Source organism: Pristis pectinata, chromosome 2 (assembly GCF_009764475.1).
Source record: "Pristis pectinata isolate sPriPec2 chromosome 2, sPriPec2.1.pri, whole genome shotgun sequence".
NCBI lineage: Eukaryota > Metazoa > Chordata > Chondrichthyes > Rhinopristiformes > Pristidae > Pristis > Pristis pectinata.
This window is the reverse complement of record NC_067406.1, coordinates 8,807,464-8,834,578: the sequence shown is the minus strand read 5'-3', so window position 1 is coordinate 8,834,578 and position 27,115 is coordinate 8,807,464. Positions and strand designations below refer to the sequence as shown.

Sequence of the window (27,115 nt, the reverse complement as noted above, 5' to 3'; positions counted from 1 at the left end):
ACTCTCTGGGTGAAAAACCGCCCCCTGACATCTCCCCTGAACCTCCCACCCATAACCTTAAAGCCATGCCCTCTCGTCTTGAGCATTGGTGCCCTGGGAAGGAGGTGCTGACTGTCTACTCCATCTATTCCTCTCAATATTTTATATACCTCTATCATGTCTCCTCTCATCCTCCTCCTTTCCAGTGAATAAAGCCCTAGCACCTTAAGCCTGTGCTCATATTCCATACGCTCTAATCCAGGCAGCATCCTGGTAAATCTCCTCTGCACCCTCTCCAATGCCTCCACATCCTTCCTATAATGCGGCGACCAGAACTGAACACAGTACTCTAAGTGTGGCCTAACTAGAGTTTTGTAAAGCTGCATCATCATTTCGTGGCTCTTAAACTCAATCCCGCGACTTATGAAAGCCAACATCCCATTGGCCTTCTTAACTGCTCTTTCCACCTGTGAGGCAACTTTCAATGAATTGTGAATATGAACCCCCAGATCCCTCTGCTCCTCCACACTGCCAAGTACCTCGCCATTTACCCAGTACTCTGCCCTGGAGTTTGTCCTTCCAAAGTGTACCACCTCACACTTCTCCGGATTGAACTCCATCTGCCACTTGTCAGCCCAGCTCTGCATCCTATCAATATCCCTCTGTAAGCTCCGACAGCCCTCCACACTATCCACAACACCGCCTATCTTAGTGTCGTCCGCAAACTTACTAACCCAGCCCTCCACCCCCTCATCTAAGTCATCTATAAATATCACAAAAAGTAGAAGTCCCAGAACCGATCGCTGCAGGACACCACTAGTCACTGCCTTCCAATCCGAGGGCACTCCTTCCACCACAACCCTCTGCTTTCTACATACAAGCCAATTCCTAATCCACACAGCCAAGCTTCCTTGGATCCCTTGGCCTCTGACCTTCTGAAGAAGCCTACCATGAGGAAACTTATCAAATGCCTTACTAAAATCCATGTAAACCACATCCACCGCACTGCCCTCATCAATCTTCCTGGTCACCTCCTCAAGGAACTCTATCAGGCTTGTGAGGCAAGATCTTCCCTTCACAAAGCCATGCTGGCTGTCCCTAATCAGTCCATGATTCTCAAGGTGTTCATAAATCCCATCCCTTAGAATCCTTTCTAACAGCTTACCCACCACAGACGTGAGACTCACAGGTCTATAATTCCCTGGCCTATCCCTATTACCTTTTTTGAACAAGAGGACAACATTCACAACCCTCCAATCCCCCGGCACCATCCCCGTGGACAACGAGGACTCAAAGATCCTTACCAGCGGTTCAACAATCTCCTCCCTAGCCTCTCGAAGCAGCCTGGGGAAAATCCCGTCAGGCCCCGGAGATTTATCTGTCTTAATATTATTTAACAACTTTCAACACATCCTCTCTCTTGATATCTACAACCTCGAGAACATTACCCCTACCAGCACTCCCTTCCGCATCATCAAGACCCCTCTCCCTGGTGAATACCGAAGAGAAGTATTCATTGAGAACTTCTCCCACTTCCGCCGCCTCCAGGCAAATTCTCCCACCTTTGTCCTTAATCGGACCTACCTTTACCCTAACCATCCTCCTACCCTTCACGTACTTGAAAAAGGCCTTGGGATTTTCCTTAACCCTACTAGCCAAAGCCTTTTCATGTCCCCTTCTAGCTCTCCTCAGCCCTTTCTTAAGTTCCTTCCTCGCTACCCTATATTCTTCACGGGCCCTGTCTGAACCTTGCTGCTTATACCTCACGTATGCTACCTTCTTCTCCCTAACAAGTCGTTCCACCTCTCTCATCACCCACGGTTCCTTCACCCTGCCATTCCTTCTCTGCCTCACCGGGACATATTTATCCCTAACATCCTGCATAAGATCCCTGAACATCGACCACATCTCCATGGTACATTTTCCTTCAAAAAGGACATCCCAATTTACACTCCCAAGTTCTCTCCTTATAGCCTCGTAGTTAGCCCTTCCCCAATTGAAAAACCTCTTGTCCTCTCTGCACCTGTCCCTGTCCATGACAATTTTAAAGGTTATGGAGCAATGGTCACTGTCCCCCAAATGCTCACCCACCAATAGATCCTTCACCTGTCCCGGTTCATTTCCTAAAACTAGATCTAACATGGCATTCCCTCTAGTCGGCCTGTCAACATACTGCGTCAGGAATCCCTCCTGGACACATTTAACAAATTCCGTCCCATCTAAACCTTTGGCACTAAGCAGGTTGCAGTCTATATTTGGGAAGTTGAAGTCTCCCATTATAACAACCCTGTTATTTTTGCTTCTCTCCAAACACTGCCTGCCAATCTGCTCCTCTATATCTCTAATGCTACTGGGGGGCCTATAGAATACTCCTAGTAGAGTAACTGCTCCTTTCTTGTTCCTTATTTCCACCCATACGGACACTAGAGATGATCCTTCTACAACATCCATCTTTTCCACAGTCGTAACAGTGTCCCTGACCAGTATCGCCACCCCTCCCCCTCTTCTCTCCCCTTCCCTATCCCTCTTAAAACACCGAAAACCAGGAATATTCAATATCCACTCCTCTCCTGACGTCAGCCACGTCTCAGTAATAGCCACGATATCATAGTCCCCCATACTTATCCAAGCCCTCAGTTCATCCCCCTTATTCCTGACACTTCTTGCATTTAAGTAAACACACTTCAGTCCATCTACCTTACTACTTTTATAGCCTGTATTCTGCTTCTCCTTCCCCAAAGCCTCTCTACCTGTTTGATCTAACTTTTCCCCATTCCCTTCTTCCTCTGACCTACTCCGGTTCCCTTCCCCCTCACAAACTAGTTTAAACCCTCCCGAACCACCCTAGCAAATCTCGCCGCAAGGATATTAGGCCCCTTCTGGTTCGGGTGTAACCCGTCCTCTCTGTACAGGTCCCACCTTCCCGAGAAGAGATCCCAATGATCCAGAAATCTAAAACCCTCCCTCCTGCACCAGCTTCTCAGCCACGCATTTATCTGCCACCTCCTCCTATTCCTGCCTTCACTATCACGTGGCACCGGCAGCAATCCTGAGATTGCTATCCTTGAGGTCCTGTTCCTCAATTTTCTGTCTAGCTCCCTGAACTCACTCTTCAGGACCTCATTCCCCTTCCTACCTATGTCATTGGTGCCAATATGGACCACAACTTCTGGCTGCTCTCCCTCCTGCTCAAGAATCCTGTGGACCTGATCAGTGACATCCCGGACCCTGGCACCTGGAAGGCAACATACCATCCGGGATTCATGCTCACTGCCACAGAACCTCCTGTCTGTTTCCCTGACTATCGAGTCCCCTATCACTACCGCATGTCTCTTTCCCACCCTTCCCTTCTGAGCAGCAGTACCAGTCCCAGTGCCAGAGACCTGGTAACTGCAGCTAGGCCCCTGCAGGTCATCCCCCTCAACAGCTTCCAAGGTAGAAAACTTGTTACTGAGGGGAACAGCCTCCGGGGTTCTCTGTCCTGTCTGCCTGCCTGACTTCTTCTTCCTCTTCCCTCCCCTGACAGTCACCATTCTATCTGCCTCCTGAACCTCAGATGTACCTACCCTAAGGGGGGTGACTGTCACCTGATGAAGGTCCACGAGTTCCCACATCAAACAGCTGCAGCACACCACCATGTCCTCCATCTGACTACCTTTCTTTTTTCCCTAGTTAGTCCCACCTACAAATCTATAATGAACAATAGGTAAACCTTGCCTTTACCTACTTACCAGCTACTTACCCTCCTTGCCCCTTCACGCTGAAGCCCCTTGAGCCAAAGGCCAGAACACTCTGCTGCCACTCACAGCCTCTTGCGATCCTGTGCATTGGAGCCTCCATACCAGGCTGTGATGCAACCAGTCAAAATGCTCTCCACTGTACATCTGTAGAAATTTGCAATAGCCTTTGGTGACATACCAAATCTCCTCAAACTCCTAATGAAGTAGAATCGGTGGCGTGCCTTCTTCATGATTGCATCAACGTGTTAGGCGCAGGATAGTTCCTCTGAGATGTTGATGCCCAGGAACTTGAAGCTGATTGGAGGTGCAATTCCTGGGAGGTATATAGAAAAACTACAGCACAATTCAGGCCCTTCGGCCCACAAAGATGTGCTGAACATGTCCCTACCCTAGAAATTACTAGACTTACCCATAGCCCTCTATTTTTCTCAGCTCCATGTACCTATTCAACAGTCTCTTAAAAGACCCTATCATATCTGCCTCCACCACCATTGCTGGCAGCCCATAGCTGATATTTGTGATTTGTTGAAAGCTGCTCTGATTTCAAAGATGTGCTGGTTAAGTTAGTTGGCTACTGTCAATTACCCCAGTGCAGATAAGTGACAAAAGAATCAAAAGGGCAGTGGATGGGCAGATGAGCTCGGAACTTGAAGCTGATTACTCAGTTCTACAAAGGGAGGTCAGAATCAGAATCAGAATCAGGTTTATTATCACTTACTTATATGTCCTGAAATTGGTTGTTTTGCGGCAGCAGTACAGTGCAGAGACATAAAATTACTATAAATTACAAAATAAATAAATGGAAAATGGGAAGGGGGAATGGGATTAACAAAATTGCTCTGCTGGGAGCTGGCATAGACATGATGGGCCAAATGGCCTCCTTCTGTGTTGTAATAAGTGAATTAATTTGTCCCATTTCTTGTCCTCTTATTTTTTTTCTCAGCTTGTTGGAGCTTTGCGGGAAATCCCAATATCTAGCCAAGCAAGGTGAATCCTTCGTTGCCCTGGTAACTGGCCTACTGGAAAGGCTGCTGGACTACAGGACTGTAATGAATGATGAAAACCAGAACTACAGCATGAATTGCACCGTAAATCTGCTGGTAGGTCATTTTCAAGTCAAAGCCAAGATTGCACAATATATTATAAAACTTCTATAGTTTGTATAAAACTTTTGTTTGGCAATATTTGGAGTATACTGTGCATTTCTGGTCACCGTATTACAGGAAGAATGTGGAGGCTTTGGAGAGGGTGCAGAAGAGGTTGACCAGGGTGCTGCCTGGATTAGAGGGTATGAGCTATAAGGAGAGATTGGACAAACTTGGGTTGTTTTCTCTGGAGCATCGGAGGCTGAGGGGAGACCTGATAGAAGCATATAAAATTATGAGAGGCTTAGGTAGGGCAGATGGTCAGAGTCTTATTCCCAGGGTGGAAATGTCAACTACTAGAGGCCATAGCTTTAAGGTGAAAGGGAAATGCTTAAAGGGGATTTACAAGGCAAGGTTTTTACACAAAGGGAGATAGGTGCCTGGAACGCACTGCCAGTGGAGGTGCTGGAAGTAGATACGATAGCAACATTTAAGAGGCATTTAGACAGGCACATGAATAGACAGGGAATGGAGGGATATAGACCATGTGCAGACAGATAGAATTAGTTTAGACTGGCATCATGTTCAGCGCAGACATGGTGGGTTGAAGGGTTTGTTCCTGTGCTCTATGTTGTATGTCCTGTATCCATTACTCCTTTCTGCATTTACCCCAATGGTATTTTAACTTAACTAGTATCCAGAGGCTTGGAGTAATGATAGATAAACATTGCTGCAGCTACACAAAGCTCTGGTCAGAACACACCTGGAGCACCAGCAGCAGTTCTGGGCACCACACCTTGGAGAGGACATATTGGTCTTGGAGCGAATCAGTCCCTTTCCCTGCTCTATCCCTGTGGACCTGCAACTTTGATTCCCTCAAGTCCCCATCCAATTCCCTTTTGAAATCATTCGGCATCTCAACTTTCACCTTTTGTGTGTGCAGTGAGCTTCAGGTCATTACCACTCACTGCATTAATAAAAGGTCTTCCTCAAATCCTGCCTCCTCCCCACCCCTTAACTCTTCACCAACCTAATCTGCGTCCTGTGGTCTCGTACCACCAGCTAGTGAGACCAATTTCCTTTGTGTACCTCATCTGAAACTATCACCATGTGCCGTGGTGTTTCTGAACTTCACTCCTGAAACAGAGGCACAAAAGATGCTGGAATCTGGAGCAACAAACAATCTGCTGGGGGAACTCATTGGGTTGAGCAGCATCTGTCGGGGGAAAGGAATTGTTTCGGGTCCTGATGCAGGGTTTCGACTCGAAACATTGACAATTCATTGACAAAACTGAAACTAAACCTCTTTTGTTCCAAGGCAAACAACACAAGTTTCTCTGAGCCAACCTTGTTGAGTGAAACCTATTACCCCTGGAATCATTCTGGTAAATCTTCTCTGTACCTTTTCAATATACAGAGGACCGAAGTTTGAGTTAATCTTCAAAAGGACAAGAATTTGGTTGGACCATATCTGGAGCTCAGAGCAGTTCAGAGCACCACATTTTAGGGAAGGCATATTGGTCTGAGGGGAGTGCAGCAGAGATCCATTGGAATTTTACCTGAATTCCAAGGGTTAAATGATGAGATAAGATCGCACGAACTGAGGTTGTATTCCCTGGTACTTGGAAGATTTAGAGTTCATTTGATTGGTATTGGTATTGGTATTGGTTTATTATTGTCACTTGCACCGAGGTACAGTGAAAAACTTGCATACCGATCGCACAGGTCATTTCATTACACAGTGCAGTTACATTGAGTTAGTACAGAGTGCATTAATGTAGTACAGGTAAAAACAATAACAGTACAGAGTAAAGTGTCACAGCTACAGAGAAAGTGCAGTGCAATAAGGTACAGGGTCACAAAAAGGTAGATCGTGAGGTCATAGTCCATCTCATTGTACTGAAGCTTTTGGTATACAAAGGATTAACGAGGTAAGAGAGAAAATAACATTGTTTGATTGAGGGACAGAGTCAAAAACTTTGAGCCAGTATTTCAGGAGTGAACAACAAACAATCTGCTAGATGAACTCAGCAGGTCGAGGAGCATCTGTGGCAGTAAAGGAATTGTCAATGTTTCAAGTCGAAACCCTGCATCAGGACCCGAAACAATTCCTTTCCCCCGACAGATGCTGCTCAACCCACTGAGTTCCCCTAGCAGATTGTTTGTTGCTCCAGATTCCAGAAACACCTCGGCACATGGATGGTGGAGAAATTTGAAACTCTCTTCCACAAATAGAATTGATGATGTATTAGGCATTAGTTTTAAGTTTGCGTTTGATAGAATTTAATATAAAAGCGTGAGGGAAAAGAACAGGTGTGTAGGAATAAAGTCACTGATCAGCCATGATCTCATTGAGAGGTAGAACACAGGATCAAGGGCTGAATGGTCTGCGTGGGTTTCTTCCGGGTGCTCCGGTTTTCCTCCCACGTTCCAAAGACGTACGGGTTAGGAAGTTGTGGCCATGCTATGTTGGCGCCAGAAGCGTGGTGACACTTGCGGGCTGCCCCCAGAACACTCTATGCAAAAGGTGCATTTCGCTGTGTGCTTCGATGCACATGTGACTAATAAAGATCTTAAATCTTAAGTTTTTGTCTGCTTGCCATCCAGACAGATCATTCAATACATATATCAAGGCAGTGCAAAAGGTAAACAACAACAGAATGCAAAATATAGTGTTACAGTTACAGAGAAAGTGCAGTGCAGGCAGACAATAAGGTGCAAGGGCCACGATGACGTAGATTGGGAGATCAAGAGTTCATCTTTATTGTACAAGAGGTCCATTCAAGAGTCTTAAAGCAGTGGGATAGAAGCTGTCCTTGTGCTTGGTGGTGCGTGTTTTCAAGCTTTTGTATTTTCTGCCCGATGGGAGAGGGCAGAAGAGAGAATGACCAGGGTGGGAGGGGTCCTTGATTATGTTGGCTGCTTTCCCGAGGCAGCAAGAGTGTTGATGGAGTCAATGGAAGGAAGGCTGGCTTTCGTGATAGACAGGGCTGCGTTCACAATTCTCTGCAATTTTTTTGCGGTCTTGGGCAGAGCAGTTGCCATACCAGGCCATGATGCATCCAGACAGGATGCTTTCAATGGTGCATCTGTAAAAATTGGTGAGGGTCATTGGGGACATGGAGATTTCCTTTGCCTTCTAAGGAAGTTGAGAATGCTCTTGTTCTTGTGAATGTTGTGTATCTGACGCTATGTGCCTGTGATGCTGCTGCAATAAGTTTTTCATTGCACCTGTGCACACATGGACTTGTGCATATGACTTGACTTTGACTTTTTGACTTTGACTTTGGAGAAGAGGCGCTTTGTCACTGGATTCCTGAACTGTACACCAATGATGATATGGTGATGCAGCAGTTAGTGCTGCTGCCTCCCAGCTCCAGAGACCCAGGTTCAATCCTGACCTCCGGTGAGGACTGTGTGCTATTGGTACTGGTTTATACCGAGATACAGTGAAAAATGTGTCTTGCATACCGTTCATACAGATCAATTCATTGCACAGTGCATCGAGGTAGTACAAGGTAAAACGATAACAGAATACAGAGTAAAGTGTCACAGCTAAAGGGAAGTGCATTGCAGGTAGACAATAAGGTGCAAGGTCATAACAAGGTATATTGTGAGGTCAAGAGTCCTTAAGGGAACTATTCAATAGTCTTATCACAGTGGAATAGAAGCTGTCATTGAGCCTGGTGGTATGTGCCCTCAGGCTCCTGTATCTTCTGCCTGATGGGAAAGGAGAGAAGAGAGAATGACCCGGGTGGGTGGGGTCTTTGATTATGCTGGCTGCTACACCAAGGCAGCGAGAGGTATAGACAAGAGTCCATGGAGGGGAGGCTGATTTCCATGATGTGCCGGGCTGTGTCCACAACTCTCTGCAGTTTCTTGTGGTCCTGGGCAGAGCAGTTGCCCCATACCAAGCCATGATGCATCCAGATAGGATGCTTTCTATGGTGCATCAATAAAAGTTGGTGAGTGTCAAAGGGGACATGCCAAATTTCTTTAACCTCCTGATGAAGTAGAGGCACAGGTGAGCTTTCTTGGCCATGGTTTCTGCATGGTTGGACCAGGACAGGCTATTGGTGATGTTCACTCCCAGGAACTTGAGGCTCTCAACCCTCTTGACCTCAGCACCATTGATGTAGACAGGAGCATGTACACCACCCCCTTTCCTGAAGTCAATGACCAGGTCTTTTGTTTTGCTGACATTGAGGGAAAGGTTGTTGTCATGATGCCATGTCACTAAGCTCTCTGTCTCCCTCCTGTACTCTGACTCATCGTTATTTAAGATATGACCCACGGTGGTGGTATCATCCGCAAGCTTGTAGATGGAGTTAGAGCAGAATCTGGCCACGCAGTCATGAGTGTATAGGGAGTAGAGTAGAGGGCTGAGGACGCAGCAGTGTTGAGAATAATGGTGCTGGAGGTGTTGCTGCCTATCCTCACTGATTGCGGTCTGTTGGTCAGGAAGTCAAGGTGGATGTTAGGAAAATCATGGGGAGTGTCAGATCTGGTTATTTTTGAATCTGCAGGTTCTTTGAGGAACCAAAAATGAGTTGAAAACAACTTGGTTTTCAAGTTTTATTTTCCAAAGTTGTATTGGAAAAGTTTAAAACACAGAGCACATGGGACTAGCTACACTACTGGGAAGTGAGCCGAGACAAAGGAACTAAAATGAGTTGGGGGGTGGGGGGGGAGGAGAGCAACAGAGAGACGGGGGCAAAAGAGTGCGATAAGCAAGAGAGAGATAGAGGCAAGAAAGAGAGATAAGCAAGAGAGTGATTAACAAAAAAAAACACCTTTTATACCTGAGATAAAACGTACTCCTTAGCTAACAATAGTCCAGTCAGAAAACCTATTGGATACCTGTGGCAAAACCAACCAATGAGAAAACACATATTCACCTGATGGATGAACCAATAAGCTAAGAAGCGGCCATTCCTTGTGCAGCCACTTGAGGTGTATTAAACACTATACATGTTAAAAAACTACTTAACACAGTTGAATCAACCAGGAGCTAATGGGTCTGTGACAAAGGATGTGAGAGAAACTGATTGAAGTGTTTCATGAGCTGGCATAGACTTGATGGAACGAATGGCTTCCTGTAGCATAATGAAATGTAAAAAATAATGGACACAGCTTCCTTCTATTTACCTCGCCTCATCCCATCATTACCATTATCCAACAACCCTGTTTTTTTTGCACGAACTGCCAAATTCTTTCCTTATTTCAGAATAATAAACAGTTTGCTGCAGGGCTGCCTGACGCTACAAGGTGCATGCTGAATCATTCATTTTTTGCAATTCATTAATACGCTGTTCAGGATGAATCACTCCGACATTTATTGCTTATTACCATATTTGTTCTGCTAGCCTTTTTCTGATAACAATTAAAAATGATTTATATTAAATATTGAGATGACACTTACACTCATTAAGTTGATAGACGGGGAACTGAGAGGGCAGGGAGGGCAGGGAAAGAAGTTTGTTATTTATGCACCCAGTCACCACTGAAGTGTCTTGCATTAGACACCAGGATCAGACCTCATATTCCGCCTTGGGAGTCTCCAACCTGATGGCCTCAACATCGATTTCTCTAACTTCTGGTAACCCCTCCCCTTCTTCTCCCCTCTCCCATCAGGCAGAAGATACAGGAGCCTGAGGGCACATCCCACCAGGCTCAAGGACAGCTTCTATCCCACTGTGATAAGACTATTGAACAGTGCCCTTATGCGATGAGATGGACTCTTGATATCACGATCCCCCACTGCCACTCCTTGTCTTCCCTTGTTCCTGTGGCTCCCTTTACCTGCCTTGACGACCTGCCCATCTCCTCTCCTCCCCTCCTCCATCCTTTATTTCATGGTCCGCTGCCCTGTCTTACTGGATTCCTTCTTCTTCAGCCCTCAGCCTCTTCTACCTATTACCTCTCAGCTTATTACATCTTCCCCTGCCCCCTCCCCCCCCCGTCACCCACCTACCTACGCCCTCTCACCTGGACTCACCTACCACCTGCCAGCCTCTGTTCCTCCCCCTCACCCCACCTTCTTATTCCAGCTTCTGCCCTCTGCCTTTCCAGTCCCGATGAAGGGTCTCAGCCTGAAACGTTGACTGTTTATTTCCCTCCATGGATGCTGCCCGACCCACTGAGTTCCTCCAGCACTTTTTGTGTGTTGCTCCAGATTCCAGCATCTGCAGAATTTCTTGTGTCTCCAGGATCAGAACAAAGGCAACCTGTGAGGTTATAAAACATCTTCAGGCACTTAACAGGAGTTTTAGGGCAGGCACAGTAGCGTAGCGGTTAGCGTAACGCTTTACAGCACCAGCGACCTGGGTTCAAATCCTGCCACTTGTCTGTAAGGAGTTTGTACGTTCTCCCCGTGTCTGCGTAGGTTTCCTCCAGGTGCTCTGTTTTCCTCCCACATTCCAAAGACTTACGGGTTAGGAAGTTGTGGGCATGCTATGTTGGCGCCGGAAGCGTGGCGACACTTGCGGGCTGTCCGCAGAACACTCTACGCAAAAGATGCATTTCACTGTGTGTTTTGATGTACATGTGACTAATAAAGATATCTTACCTAAGAACACTGAGACAAAATTTGACAGTGAGCTTGTGCAAGGGATATCGGGTCAGACAGATGACGACAGAAAACAGGGCGAGGGGCGGACAAAGAGCGGCATTTCAAAGTATTCCACCAACGTCCATGCCCCTCACACAGATCCTTCTGTGTAAGGTCGGGAGGTGGGCATACGTTTGAAAAATGCACTTTGGAGAGGACAAGAGGTTGGGAATTTGGAAAAATTTGCTGGAAAAACACAACAGGTCAGGCAGCATCTGTGGAGAGAGAAAAAGCAGTCAGTGCTTCTAGTCCATGACCTATCAATAAGGCTGGAGATGAAGAAAAAGTAAATCAGAAAAAAAACCTGCAGGTGCTGGAAATCTGAAATAAAAAAAGAGTATGTTGGAAACCCCCAGCAGATCAGTCAGTGTCTGTGGAGAGAGAAACAGTTAACATTTCAGGTCTAATCTCCCTCGTCAAGACTGAGAAAGAGAGAGGGACAAATTAGTTTCGATAGCAGAGGCGTTGGGGTCAGAAGATGAAGTTAGACATAGAGCAGGTTCACACTATGTCAAATACTAAAGGACATGCATTTATGGTGGGAGGGGGAAAATTTAAAGGAGATGTGCACGGCAAGATTTTTAAACATGGAGTGGTTGGTGCCTGGAATGGGCTGCCAGTGTAGTGGAAGCAGATCTGATAGTGGTGTTTAAGAGGCTGTTATATGGCTTGGTATGGCAACTGCTCTGCCCGTGACCACAAGAAACTGCAGAGAGTTGTGAACACAGCTCAGCACATCACAGAAACCAGCCTCCCCTCCATGGACTCTTGTCTGTACCTCTCGCTACCTTAGTGAAACCCCTACATGAACATGTGGGAATGGAGGGATATGGATCATGTGCAGGCAGAAGAAATTTAGTTTAATTTTGCCTCCTGCTTGGCACAGAAATTGTGGGCCAAAGGGCCTGTTCCTGTACTGTTCCAGAAACATGCAGAGGAAAGGCAAAGGGAGTGAGAACACACAACTGTCTGTGATAGGCTGGGAGTCAGGAGAGATTAAATGACAAAAGGAGTGATGATTGAGTGAAGACGGTGGTCAGAGCATTAATGAATAAGAGAAGAGATGTCTCAGAGAGGCACATATAGAAGGAAATGATTAATTACCTGACATTGCCACAAGGTAGGAAGAGACTGAATGCTAGCAATATGGGCTTGATGGAACTGCCAAGTTTCAGAAATTGTTGTGTTCAGCGATGATCCCCAAAGGCTGCAATGTGTCCAGTCAGAAGGTGAGGTGCTCTTCCTTGAGCTAGCATCAGCCTTTGCTGTAATGATGTAGGAGACCAAGTTCAAGTTCAAATTTATTGTCATGCTCATACATACCCAGGGCAGAAATGCCATGAAAATTAGCTTTTGGCAGCACAGTACATGGCACACATTAATTACATAAACATCAATTAACATAAATTATACATAACTTACATAACACAATAAACAAAAGAAATCACATAATGACATTAAGATAAGATATAAGATATCTTTATTCGTCACATGTACATCGAAACACACAGTGAAATACATCTTTTGCGTAGAGTGTTCTGGGGGCAGCCCGCAAGTGTCGCCACGCTTCCGGTGCCAACATAGCATGCCCACAACTTCCTAACCTGTACGTCTTTGGAATGTGGGAGGAAACCAGAGCACCCGGAGGAAACCCACGCAGACACGGGGACAATGTACAAACTCCTTACAGACAGCGGCTGGAATTGAACCTGAGTCGCTGGCGCTGTAATAGCGTTACGCAAACCGCTACACTGCCGAGAGGTAGAAAATGCTGGCAATAACTGGTTGGGAAGCATCTGTGGATAGTCCGAGGTATTGTGGACAGAGTGGGCAGCCAGCACCTTTTCCCCAGGACGGCAATGACCAACACCAGAGGACATCAGTTTAAGGTCAGAGGAGGAAAGTTTAGGGGAGATGTCAGAGGTAGGTTTTTTACACAGAGAGTAGTGGGTGCCTGGAACGCACGGCCAGGAGTGGTGGTAGAGGCTGATACAATAGGGGAAGTTAAAAGACTCTTAGAGAGGCACGTGGATATAAGAAAAATGGAGAGTTATGGGCTGTGTAGGAGGGAAGGGTTAGATCATGGTGTAGATGTAAGGTCGGCACAACATGGTGGGCTCAAGGGTCCATACTGTTCTGTATTGTTCTATGTTCTATGTACCATACAACATGACAAATGTAAAAGACATAAATTAATTAATTAACATGAATTATTCATAACTTACACAATGAAGCAAAACAAAAATAAACATAATGACATTAGTGCAAATTGAGGGAAATATAGTCCAAGGTCAAATTAGGTCGGTTCAAGAACCTGATGGCAGTGGGGAGAAGCTGTTATTGAACCTTGAGGTGTGGGTCTTCAGGCTCCTGTACCTCCTGCCTGATGGCAGCATCGAGGAGAAGGCACAGCCTGGATGGTGGGGGTCCTTAATGACGGATGTCACCTTCCTGAGATCATTGGATTAGGCAGAGCAGGTTGAATGGCCTTCTTCTGCTTCTATATCTCGTTATTTTAATACAAGCCTTTATATTCCCACATCTTCTTGCTCATTTAAGGCTCTCATTCAACAAACGTTCGCTGACACTTTCTAATGCCTACTCTTCTTGGGCAGCCTGTCACAGTTTGTCTGAATCCACTCCAGTGAAGCATCTGGGGCTTGTTACCAGGATAAATTCATTATATAACCGCAAGTTGTTATTCTCTGTAAAGCTACTGGCATTAGGTTTCCACGCAAAGTCATGCAAGATCCCGCACATGAGTTTCCTCATTCGGACTTGAAGTGACTCCAAGGCAATAAAGGCTTTCAATTACCTTCCAATTTCAGCAATTAACTGAGGGTGACCGCCAGTGTTGGGGCTAATTTGTTCTCAATTTTAGGCAGTTTTGTTGGTTCAAACACGCACCATGCAAGAACTTGAAGGAGACTGCCAGCAGCTTATTTCAATTAGGATCTTTGCAGGTAGGGTGAGAGCCTACATACCGACAAGTCTGGACTAGAATTGAAATGAAATGAAAGAACAGTGGCAAACTAATTAAGGTCTCACAAGTCAAGAGCATGATGAGATACTCTCTACTTGACTGGATGAGTGCTGCTCAAACAAACTTCAAGAAGCCCAACACTATCTAGGACAAAGCAGGCCATCTGATGAAGGATTAGAGTCATAGAGTCAGCATGGAGACAGGCCCTTCACCCCAGTGTGTCTATGCCAACTATCAAGCACCCACTTACACTAATCCTACACAATCCCATTTTATTCTCCCCACATTCCCATCAACTCAACTCTTGGGCACTTTGCACTGGCCAATTAACTTAACAGCTTGCAGAACTTTGGGATGTGGGAGGAAACCGGAGCACCTGGAGAAGCCCACACTGGGAGAACGTGCAAACTCCACACAGGCAGCACCGGAGGACAGGATTGAACCTGCGTCACTGAAGCTGTGAGGCAGGAACTTTACCAACTGTGCCAATGTGCCACCCAATTAATTCCCTCCACAACCGGTGCACCATGACTACAATGTGCACAGCCTACAAAATGCACTGCAGTTAATCACCCAAGCTATTCCATCGGAAGGGGAGAGACACTCTAGTGCGGCTGTATTATAGACCCCCCAGTAGTCAGCTGGAACTTGAGGAGCAAGTGTGTAGGGAAATTGCTCATAGTTGTAAGAATAATTGGGTTGTATTAGTGGGAGATTTTAATTGCCCCAGTAATGACTGGACTACCCAGAGTGTTAAAGGTTTGGATGGATGGAATTTGTGAAATGTGTCCAGGAAAGTTTCCTGAGTCAATATATACTCAGGACGATGCCCTACTTGGGACAATGCAATACTGGACCTCCTCTTGTGGAATGAGGCAGGTACCTGAGGTGGCAGTCAGGGACGACTTTGGTTCTAGTGACCATAATTCTATCTTAGTTTCAAGATAGTGATGGCAAAGGATAGGACGGGTCCACAGGTCAGGGTCCTAAACTGGAGCAGGGCTAATTTAGGGGAAATTAGGCAGGATCTAGCAGAGGTCGATTGGGAGAGCCTGTTGGAAGGGAAAGGAATGAATGGAAAGTAGGAGGCTTTTAAGAGTGTGATATCCAAGAGTTCAGGAGCAGCACGTTCCTGTTCAGGTGAAGGGTAAACCTGGCAAGTTTAGGGAACCTTGGCTGACAAGGAATATTGAGGCTCTGGTCAAGAAAAAGAAGGAAGTATACATTGTGTTTAAGAGATCGGGGATGAGTGAATCCCTTGATGACTATAAAAAGATTAAGAATACTCTTAAGAGGGAAACCAGGAGGGCAAAGAGAGGGTATGAAATGGATCTGGCAGGTAAGGTTAAGGAAAATCCCAAGAAGTTCTATAGCTGTATAAAGAAAGAGTGGCTAGGGAGAGACTAGGTCCCCTTAAAGGTCAGCAGACCACCAACGACAGCAGATCAGCAGAGGAGATCTTATAGGGGTATACAAAATTATGAGGGGTATTCACACTACATGCAGTATACATACATATACTGCATGTAGTGTAAATGCATGCAGGCTTTTCCCCTCAGGTTGGGAACTAGAAGAGAACTAGAGATCATAGGTTTAGGGCGAAAGGTGAAATATTTAAGGGGAATCTGAGGGGAAACTTCTTCACTCAGAGGACGGTGCAAGTGTAGAACGAGCTGCCAGCGGAAGTGGCAGATGCGGGTTCAGTTGTAACATTTAAGAGAGGTTTGGATAGATACATGGATGGGAGGGGTTTGGAGGGATATGGTCCAAGTGCAGGTAGGTGGGACTAGGCAGAAGATCAGGTCGGCATGGACTAGATGGGTCGAAGGGCCTGTTTCTGTGCTGTGGTACTCTCTGACTCTATGACTCTTTGTCTTGAGTCGCAGGAAATGGGTAGGATTTTTAACAAATATTTCTCCTCTGTATTTACTGAGGAGAAAATCATAGTTGCTCAAGAGATAAGTGAAACTAGTGGAGATGTTTTGGACAACTTTTGTATTAGCAGGGTGGAGATATTTGCAGCCTTACAGTGCATTAAGATGGATAAATCCCCAAGGCCTGACAGTGCATCCTAAGACATTGCGGGAGGCTCGAGGAGAAATTGCTGGAGGCCCTTGCAGAGATTTTTGCTTCATCGTTAGCCACAGGTGAAGTTGCCGAAGACTGGAAGGTGGTTAATGTTGTCCCTTTGTTTAAGAAAAGGTAGCAAGGCCAAACCAGGGAACTACAGGCCAGTCAGCCTGACGTCAGTGGCGGGGAAGTTACCGGAGGGAATTCTGAGGGACAGGATCTACCAGCATTTGGGTAGACAAGAGTCTGATTAGGAGGAGTCAGCATGGCTTTGTGCATGGAAAGTCGTGCTTAACGAACCTTTTAGGGTTTTTTGAAGAGGTGACCAAAAAGATAGATGAGGGTAGGGCATTGGATGTTGTATATTTGGACTTTAGCAAAGCCTTCAGCAAGGTCCTGCATGGTTGGTTGGTCTGGAAGGTTAGGTCCCATGGAATCCAGGGAGAGTTAGGTGGATTCAAAATTGCCTCAGAGGTAGGAAGCAGAGGGTGGTGGTTGAAGGTTGTTTCTCAGAATGGAGACCGGTGACCAGTGGTGTGCCGCAGGGGTCGGTGTTGGGACCCTTGTTATTCGTTATTTACATAAATGATTTGGATGCGAATGCACAAGGCTTGATCAGTAAATTTGCAGATGACACAAAATTAGGTGTCGTTGATAGTGAAGGTTATCATAGGTTACAGGGGGATCTTGATCAGTTGGGGAAGTGGGCTGCGGAGTGGCAAATGGATTTCAATACAGATAAGTGTGAGGTGATGAATTTGGAAAGTCAAACCAACGTAGGCCTTATACTATGAATGATTGGGCATTAGGGGGTGTAATGGAACAGAGGGAGCTAAGAGTACAAGTGCATATTTCATTGAAACCGACATCACAGGGAGACAGGGTCGTGACAGAAGTATTTAGCACGCTGGCCTTCGTCAGTCAGGACAATGAGTATAGGAGTTAGGACATTATGTTGCAGTTGTATAAGTTGTTGGTGAGGCAGCACTTGGAGTGCTGTGTATTGGTAAGACGAGGCTAAACTGGAAAGAGTGCAGAAAAGATTTATGAGGATGTTGCTAGGATCAGAGGGCCTGAGTTACAGGGAGAGGTTGGCCAGGCTGGGTCTTTATTCCTTGGAGCGTAGGAAGATGAGGGGTAATCTTATGGAATTTAATAAAATCATGAGGGGGCATTGATCAGGTGGATGGTAGCAGTCTTTTACCCAGGGGAGGGGAGTCCAAAACGAGAGGGAATAGATTTCGGGTGAGAGGGGAAAGACTTAAAAGGAACCTGAGGACCAACTTTTTCACGCAGAGGGAGGTGAGTATACTGAACGAGCTGCCAGGAGAAGTGGTTGAGGCAGGCACAAGAGTATCATTTAAGAAACACTTGGATAGGTACATGGAGGGGCGGGGCTTGGAGGGATATGGGCCGAACGCAGGAAATTAGGACTTGCTGGTTGGGCACCATGGTCGGCATGGATTTGTTGGGCTGAAGGGCCTGTATCCATGGTATATTGCTCTATGACTCTATAACCTCCCAAACCTATGATTTCTTCTTCCAAACAGGAGAGAGGTGGGGACAGCACCACCCCATCCTGACTTGGAAATATATTGCTTTTCCTTCACCTTCACTGGGTCTAAATTCTGGAAATTCCTGCCCAACAGCACAGTGGGAGCACTATGAGTAGCTTCTCCTACACCTGTCTCCAGACTAGACCTGTCCAGAAGCAAAGGCCAGTCAAGATACACACAGAAGCACAACTCTTAAAAATGTTCGTTAAAAACTGACCAAATTTCCACAAATAAGATAAGGTATCTTTTATTAGTCACATGTACATCGAAACACACAGTGAAGTACATCTTTTGCGTAGAGTGTTCTGGGGGCAGCCCACAAGTGTCGCCACGCTTCCAGCACCAACATAGCATGCCCACAACTTCCTAACCCGTACGCCTTTGGAATGTGGGAGGAAACCGGAGAATCCGGAGGAAACCCACGCAGTCATGGGGAGAACGTACAAACTCCTTACAGACAGCGGTCAGAATTGAACCCAGGTCGTTGGCGCTGTAATAGCATTACGCTAACTGCTACACTACTGTGCCCACCTAAAATACTATAAATACGGACAATTCAGATATAATGACATAGGATGTTATATGGAATTACCAAAGGTATAATATGAAATATTATAATCATGCTCTAATAGCACCTCTATATTTTGTACCATACACAGCATTGATCCTTAGTTATAATTCCTGACAGCTCTCACTCACTACTGGTGGTCAATTCTACTTGCAGGTCTCCACAAGCCTTTAATTTGGAATATTACTTCTTGTTTAATTCTTGATGATTTTAGACAGAACTCCTTATGACCACTCAGGATGTGTTATAGCTGCTGGTTGCCTCCACTCTCTCTCCAAGCCCTTTCCTCATAATCCAAAATTTACACCTATGACAATTTTATTGATTCAAGCTTTCCTTTCATTTGCGCTCTTTATCTTGTGTTCTGCTACAGTATGATGAACTATCCAATATAAGACAAAGAAGCAGAATTAGGCCATTCGGCCCATCGAGTCTGCTCTGCCATTCAATCATGGCTGATTTACTTTTCCCTCTCAACCCCATTCTCCTGCCTTCTCCCTGTAACCTTTGACACCCTTACTAATCAAGAACCTATCAACCACTGCTTTAAATATACCCAATGACTTGGCCTCCACAGCCGTCTGTGGCAATGAATTCCACAGATTCACCACCCTCTGGCTAAAGAAATTCCTCCTCATATCTCTGTTCTAAAGGGTCGTCCTTCTATTCTGAGACTGTGCCCTCTGGTCCTAGACTCTCCCACTACTAGAAACATCTTCTCCACATCCACTCTATCGAGGCATTTCAATATTTGGTAGGTTTCAATGAGATCCCCCCTCATTCCTTCTAAACTCCAGTGAGCACAGGCCCAGAGCCATCAAACGCTCCTCATACATTAACTCTTTCATACCCAGGATCATTCTTGTAAACCTCCTCTGGACCCTTTCCAATGCCAGCACATCCTTCCTTAGATATGGCACACAAAACTGCTCACAACACTACAAATATAAGGATGTTGAAAGTCCAATTATCAGCACAACAAAGTTGCGCTGATGAAGGAAAAGTTTGAATTTTCATCGGTATTTTCACGGTTAATAACTAGTCTTCCCCTGATGGGGACCTTAGTGGCGAGTTTTTCACACAGAAGGCAGGTGGGTGTATGGAACGAACTGCCAGAGGAAGTGGTAGAGTGGGGATCAGTGCTTGGGACCCAACCATTCACAACCAATATCAATGATTTGGCTGCGGGGACCGAATGTCACATTTCCAACTTTGCTGATGCTGCTGAGCTGGACAAAATTGTGTGCAGGGAGGAGGACGTAAAGAGGCTTCGGAGGTTTTTGGAAAAACTGAGTGAGTGAAAACATGGCAGTCAGAATGTAATGTGGAAAAATAATGGCTTTATCCACTTCGGTGAACATAGCGTAAAAGCAGAATATTTCATGTACTTCACAAAAGAACCCTCTCAAAACATCCCAAAGATGTGCGGATTGGTGGGTTACTTGGCCACTGTAAAGTAATAGTGTGTAGTCATTGGCAGAATCCAGGGACAGTTGACGAGAATGTGAGGAGAATAGCAGTAGGATTAGTTGAAATGGGTAACGGATGGACAACATGAACCCGATGGGCTGAAGGGCCTGTTTCCTTGCTGCATCTCTCTGTGACTCTCTGACTTTGTGTATTTATTCATTTCTCCCTTGGAGGTCACAATGGAATTCACCACCACCTCATCCACAGGCAGTCCACTCCCACCACATGCTCAGTGTTTCCTGATGCCACTCTTACCTCCTTTCTCGTCTATTTTGTACCTGTGACCTCCCGTCCTCAGCCACTCCCCCCACCAACCAAAGAGAACAGTCTATCGCTAGACACTCTGTGCGATCAATGCCAAGCGCCTGCCGTCAGTCTGAGAACCAACCATTCACTAAGAGCTTCTGTTGTCTGTTACATATCAACTTCATATCCATATTCCCTTAATATTAAACATAGAAAGTACTGCACAATACAGGCCCTTTGGTCTACAATGTTGTGCTGACCTTTAAACCTCACCTAAGACTATCTAACCCCTTCCTTCCACATATCCCTCTACTTTAAATTCCTCCATATGCTTATCTAGTAATGTCTTGAATTTGACCAATGTACCTGCCTCCACCACTGCCCCAACCACTTTCTGGGTAAAAGACCTTCCTCTGATATCTCCCCTGAACCTCCCTCCCATTACTTTAAAGCCATGCCCTCTTGTATTAAGCATTGGTGCCCTGGGAAAGAGGCGCTGGCTGTCCACTCTATCTATTCCTCTTAATATTTCGTACACCTCTATCATGTCTCCTCTCATCCTCCTTCTCTCCAAAGAGTTAAGCCGTAGCTCCCTTAGTCTCTCCTCATAATGCATACTCCCTATCCCTAATATTCACATCAATGTACCCTTAACATCATATGCCGGTCTCCATATTGCAAAAAGTATATGGTATTGGTATTGGTTCATTATTGTCACTTGTACCAAGGTACAGTGAAAAACTTGTCTTGCATACCGATTGTACAGGTCAATTCATTACGCAGTGCAGTTACACTGAGTTCGTACAGAGTGCATTGAGGTATTACAGGTAAAAACAATAACAGTACAGAGTAAAGTGTCACAGCTACAGAGGAAGTGCAGAGCAATAAGGTGCAAGGTCACAACAAGGTAGATTGTGAGGTCAGAGTCCATCCCTTCATATAAGGCAACCATTCAATAGTCTTATCACAGTGGGATAGAAGCTGTGTTTAAGCCTGGTGGTACGTGCCCTCGGGCTCCTGTATCTTCTACCTGATGGAAGAGGAGAGAAGAGAGAATGACCCGGGTGGGTGGCGTCTTTGATTATGCTGGCTGCTTCACCAAGACAGAGAGAGATAAAGACAGAGTCCATGGAGGGGAGGCTGGTGTCTGTGATGCTGGGCTGTGTCCACAACTCTCTGCAGTTTCTTGTGGTCACGGGCAGAGCAGTTGCCACACCAAGCCGTGATGCATCCAGAAAGGATAATTTCAATGGCACATCAATAAAAAATTGGTGAGGGTCAATGGGGACATGCCACTTTGACTTTTGTGGACTTAGATTTTTGGACACTAAGAACTCCAGGGATGTGGAATGATTGCAGGAAAGTAAAACTGGGGTAAAAGGTCAGCCATGATCATATTGACTGATGGAGCCTGTGCCTACTGCTGTTTCCAATTTAAAGACATAAAAACCGAAAGTGCCAGAAAGGCTCAACAGGTCAGGCAGCATCTATGGAGAGACCTTTCCGTATCAGCTTAATTAACCCTGAATATCTGTCGACAGATGCTGCCTGATCTGCTGGTATTTCCAACATTACCAGCTTTTACCTCAGATTTCCAGCATTGCTTTTTGACTTTGTCTGATTATTCTCCTGTTAAGTACTTTGGACATTTTTATAATGATAAATGCAACTTGTTATTATCCATCTTAGTGTCTGAGATGTGCTTATCGAGAGAGAATTCTGGGATCCTGTACACAGAGCTTTTCATTCAGACACATGGCAGTTCTCCATGTGAATGAATGCTCCCCGTCCGAAAGCAGATGCAGTGAGCACAGCTGTTCCTCCAGTGCACACTGACTGACAAACCATCACGCAAACCACCCTCCCACCCGTTGACTCACTTCCCACTGCCTCAAGAAAGCAGCCAACATAATCAAGGACCCCTCCCACCCTCCTCACTCTCTGTGTCTCCCCCTTCCATCGGGCAGAAGGTGCAAAGGCTTGAAGGCACGTACCACCAGGCTCAAGGACAGCTTCCATCCCACTTTTATCAGACTCTTGAATGGATCTCTCATATGCCAAAGATGAATTCTTGATCTCCCAATCTACCTCATTGTGGCCTTTGCACTTTATGTGTCTACCTGTACTGTACTTGCTCGGTAGCTGTAACACGATGTTCTGTGGAGACACAAAAAATTCTGCAGATGCTGGAATCTGGAGCAATACACAAAAAGTGCTGGAGGAACTCAGCAGGTCAGGCAGCATCCATGGAGGGAAATGAACAGTCGACGTTTTGGGGCAAGACCCTTCATCAGGACAGGAAAGGAAGAGGGCAGAAGCCAGAATAAGAAGGCGGGGGGAGGGGGAGGGGGAGGAGCACACGCAGGCAGGGGGTGGGTGAGTCCAGGTGATAGGTGAGTCCAGGTGAGGGGGAAGGTAGGTGGGTGGGGGAGGGGGAGAAGATGTAATAAGCTGAGAGGTGATGGGTAGAAGAGGTAAAGGGCTGAAGAAGAAGGAATCCGGAAGGAGAGGGCAGTGGACCGTGGAATAAAGGAGGGGAGGGGAGGATAGATTGATAGATAGATAGATAGATATCTTTATTAGTCACATGAACATCAAAACACACAGTGAAATACATCTTTTGCGTAGAGCGTTCTGGGGGCAGCCCACAAGTTTTGCCACGCTTCTGGTGCCAACATAGCATGCCCACAACTTCCTAACCTGTATGTCTTTGGAATGTGGGAGGAAACCGGAGCACCCGGAGGAGACCCACGCAGACGCGGGGAGAACGTACAAACTCCTTACAGACAGTGGCCAGAATTGAACCCAGGTGGCTGGCGCTGTAATAGCGTTACGCTAATCACTACACTACCCAGGTCATCAAGGCAGGGGAAGGGGGCCACAGGAACAAGGAAAGACAAAGGAGTGGGGGGAAGGAAAAAGAAGAGGTGGGGTTACCGGAAGTTAGAGAAATCGATGTTGAGGCCATCAGGTCGGAGATTCCCAAGGCGGTATATGAGGTGTTGTTCCTCCATCCTCCAACCCCTACATCCCCTCAGTTTGTTGGAATAAAAGCAGACACGCAGCAGGTCAAGAAGCATCCATGAAGAGAGGAACGGAGTTAACGTCTCAGGTTGACGACCTTATCAATGTGTTCTATGGTTCAATCACTGTTGTGAGTGTCTAGATTCCTTTTTCCTTCTGGTTAAGGGACTGATGTTGGTTAGTAGCTACAGAAAACTTCTCCACTCTTTCTTTGTTCTTTTGTTGGTATTGGTTGATTATTGTCACTTGTACTGAGGTACAGTGAAAAACTTGTCTTACAGATCAATTCATTACACAGTGCAGATACATTGAGTTAGTACAGAGAGCATTGAGGTAGTACAGGGGAAAAACAATAACAGAATACAGAGTAAAGTGTCACAGCTGCAGGGAAGTGCATTACAGGTAGACAATAAGGTGCAAGGTCATAACAAGGTAGATCACGAGGTCAAGAGTCCATCTCATCATATAAGGGAACCGCTCAATAGTCTTATAACCTGCTGAGTGTCTGCTTTTATTCCAAATTTGTTTCAGTTGTTCTCTTTCTATATTCTGGACTGCTGGGGATGTCACACGACCCCACCAATAACAAGACATTAAGCAAAAACATATTACATATGCATAGAAGGCTGCAGACCAAGTGGGCTGAATACAGAAAGGTATCTGATGGTCAGCATGGGCTTGGTTAGCAGAAGAGCCTGCTTCTGAGCTGTATGGCTCCATAATGTCCTTGTAACTGCTGTTCTAACTGCCCCATCAACACATTTGGTCTCACCCTATCAGAGCTGTTCCCTTTGTTCTACCAATCCCATCCCCATCTTCTCTTATTCTGACTTGTTTACTCGATCTCTCAGTTATGATGAAGGGTCCCGGACCGGAAATGTTAAGCGTTTCTCTTTCCACAGATGCTGCCTGACCTGCTGAGTATTTCCAGCACTTTCTGTTTTTATTTTGTTGGCTTGTTTCAGTTATCTTGAGGTTGCAAAAGACGCTCTGTAAGTGTTGAGCAACAAACAAGATACTGGAAGAACTCAGCGGGTCAGGCAGCATCTGTGGAGGGAAATGGACAGTTTATGTTTCAGACCAATCATCTGGCCAGTCTCAAGGTAGAAACATCAAATACTAGAGGGTGCGGCTTTAAGATGAGAGGGGAAAGTTTAAAAGGAATGTGCAGGGCAAGCTTTTTACACAGAGAGTGGTAGATGTCTGGAACAGGCTCCCAGGGTTGGTGGTGGAAGCAGGTACAATAGTGGCATTCAGGAGGCTTTTAGGTAGACACATGAATATGCAGGGAATGGAGGGATATGGATCATGTGCAGGTAGAAGGGATTAATTTAATTTGGCATCATTGTCAGCACAGACATGATGGGCTGAAGGGCCTGTTCCTGTGCTGTACAGACTGGTGTTGACTGAGAGAGGAGAGAGGAGGATTGTTAATGGCAATGACTCTGTCTGGGGGAGCTGCAGCTCGAGGGAGAATTGGAATTGGAGTTGATTTATTATTGTCAATGTACCGAGGTGCAGTGAAAAACTTGTCTTGCGTACCGTTCGTACAGATCAATCCATTACACAGTGCATTGAGGTAGTACAAAGTAAAACAATAACAGATTGCAGAATAAAGTGTAACAGCCAACGAGGAAATGCAGTGCAGGCAGACAATACAAAGGCAGGATGCATTTATTACACCATACATTTGCATTGGCATTGGTAAATTGGTTTATTATTGTCACATGTACCGAGGTACAGTGAAAAACTTTGTTTTGCATGCCATCCATACAGATCATTTCATCACAGGGCATGCATTTAAGGTGAGAGGGGGTAGGATCAGAACAGACGTCAGGGGCACATTTATTACTCAGACAGTGGCGGATGCCTGGAATGCGTTGCCTGATAGGGTGGTGGAGGCAAATTCATTGGTGGCTTTTAAGAGGGGCTTGGATGGGCACATGAATGAGAGGAAACTGGGGCGACATGGGATTTCTGCAGGTAGAAGGGAATAGCTATGTCCGCACAACATTGTGGGCCGAAGGGCCTGTTCTGTGCTGTACTGCTTTATGTTCTATTACAACAGTGCATTCAGATAGTACAAGGTAAAGCAATGACAGAATGCAGAATGTCATGTAACAGCTACAGAGAAAGTGCAGTGCAGGCAGACAATAAGGTGCAAGGTCATAACAAGGTAGATTGTGAGGTTGAATCGATAGATCAGTCACTCCCGGAGGTTGGAAGATCGCCAGACCTGGAAGAAGATTTAAAGGAACATTATTAGTAACTCTTAGAGACATAGAATTTAGATTTACAAGAGTAGAACGTTGATAATTGAAGTCATGAGTGGATCTGCAGAGAACAGCTTGCAACGAGTCACCACGCCTGGCATCAGAGGAGAGACAAACAGAAACAGAACATTGGAACAGCTGCAGATACGGAACATCAATGGCTGGAAATCTGAAATAAAGGACAATGGCCACAGATGACCTTCCAACTGCACATTCGCCTACACTGCTTCACATCAGGTTCCCCTGTTAATGGTTTATTTAGCAGCTCCAGAAGACCGCGGGAGACTCACGCCCACACTTGACAACAAGTGGAATGAGTAAAATGCACCACTGGCTCTGTGCTAAACCTCAGAGCAAATCAGCAAATGAGATCCTCATTAAAAGGCAGATAATTGGAGATTTTTTTTCAAAGCGGCCACACTCAGTGGAGGCATCTGGCTGGGCACGGAGTGGATTGCTCCGTTCTCCAGCCCCATCATGCTCTTGCATTATTTCTGTCTCTCTCTCTCTATCTCTCAGTAGTTCAAAGGTGCCAGTCCATCGTCTCTTTGGCAGGGCTGTGAATTAGCTGCTAGCTTCTAGCTTTGATAATCCATCCGTACTCCTTGATTGCTGTTGTTCTCACCCTGGCTGTCTGCTATGATCTGAAGCAGAGCTTGCAGCATTACAAAAGCTGTTTTAAGAAGGTTCTGTTCTTCCTGCGTGCTGGTCACACATTCCCTCTGATCAGCACTTAATTCTTCATAAAACCCAGCCAGACTTGAACCTCCAAGCTGGGCCACCTCATACAACACTACTTAAAAACAATTTCAGGAACCTTCGTTTTCATGGGATCTACTGAGCAAAAATCTTTGTGTTCAAAAGCTGAGAAGACTCTCTGGATAAGCATCATAGTCAATAATATTTCCTTACAATGTAGCACAAGGCCATTTTGGCCCATTGAGACCATGCTAGCTTATTGAATCCCACTCCAACACTAATTTTTCATGTTGCCTGGTAACTGGTAATTGGTTTATTGTCGTCACATACCTGGAGAACATGTGGGAAAAACACTTACCACCAAGCTCAAGGACAGCTTCTATCCTGCTATTATAAGACTCTTGATCGGACCAATAGACTTGACAAGACTAATGAACGGTTTCCGTAGACAATGAGATGGACTCTTGACCTCACAACATACTTTGTTATAACCTTGTGCCTTATTGTCTACCTGCAACACACTTCCCTGTAGCTGTGACACTTTACTCTGTATTTTGTTATTGTTTTTACCCTGTACTACCTCAATGCACTGTGCAATGAATTGATCTGTATGTATAGTATGCAAGACAAGTTTTTCACTGCACCTCGGTACAAGTGACAATAATAAACCAATACCGATACCTTTTGCACGATAAAGAAAAACTGTTGATCTTTCAGCCCACCTTACCATAGCCCTTGCATCTTATTTATCTACCTGCACTGCACTTTCTCTGGAATTGCAACACTACATTTTGTGTGTTGGTCCATATTTC

At 45.7% G+C, this 27,115-nt stretch overlaps 1 protein-coding gene across 1 annotated transcript in view; it reads left to right on the top strand.

Moving 5' to 3' along the window:
- The window catches only part of LOC127580080 (dedicator of cytokinesis protein 2-like), a 1,107,748-nt gene that overhangs the window by 936,920 nt on the left and 143,713 nt on the right, over positions 1–27,115 (top strand). Inside the window, 1 exon segment of the mRNA XM_052033289.1 lies at positions 4,663–4,819. Within this exon segment, the coding sequence (XP_051889249.1) occupies positions 4,663–4,819 (157 nt within the window).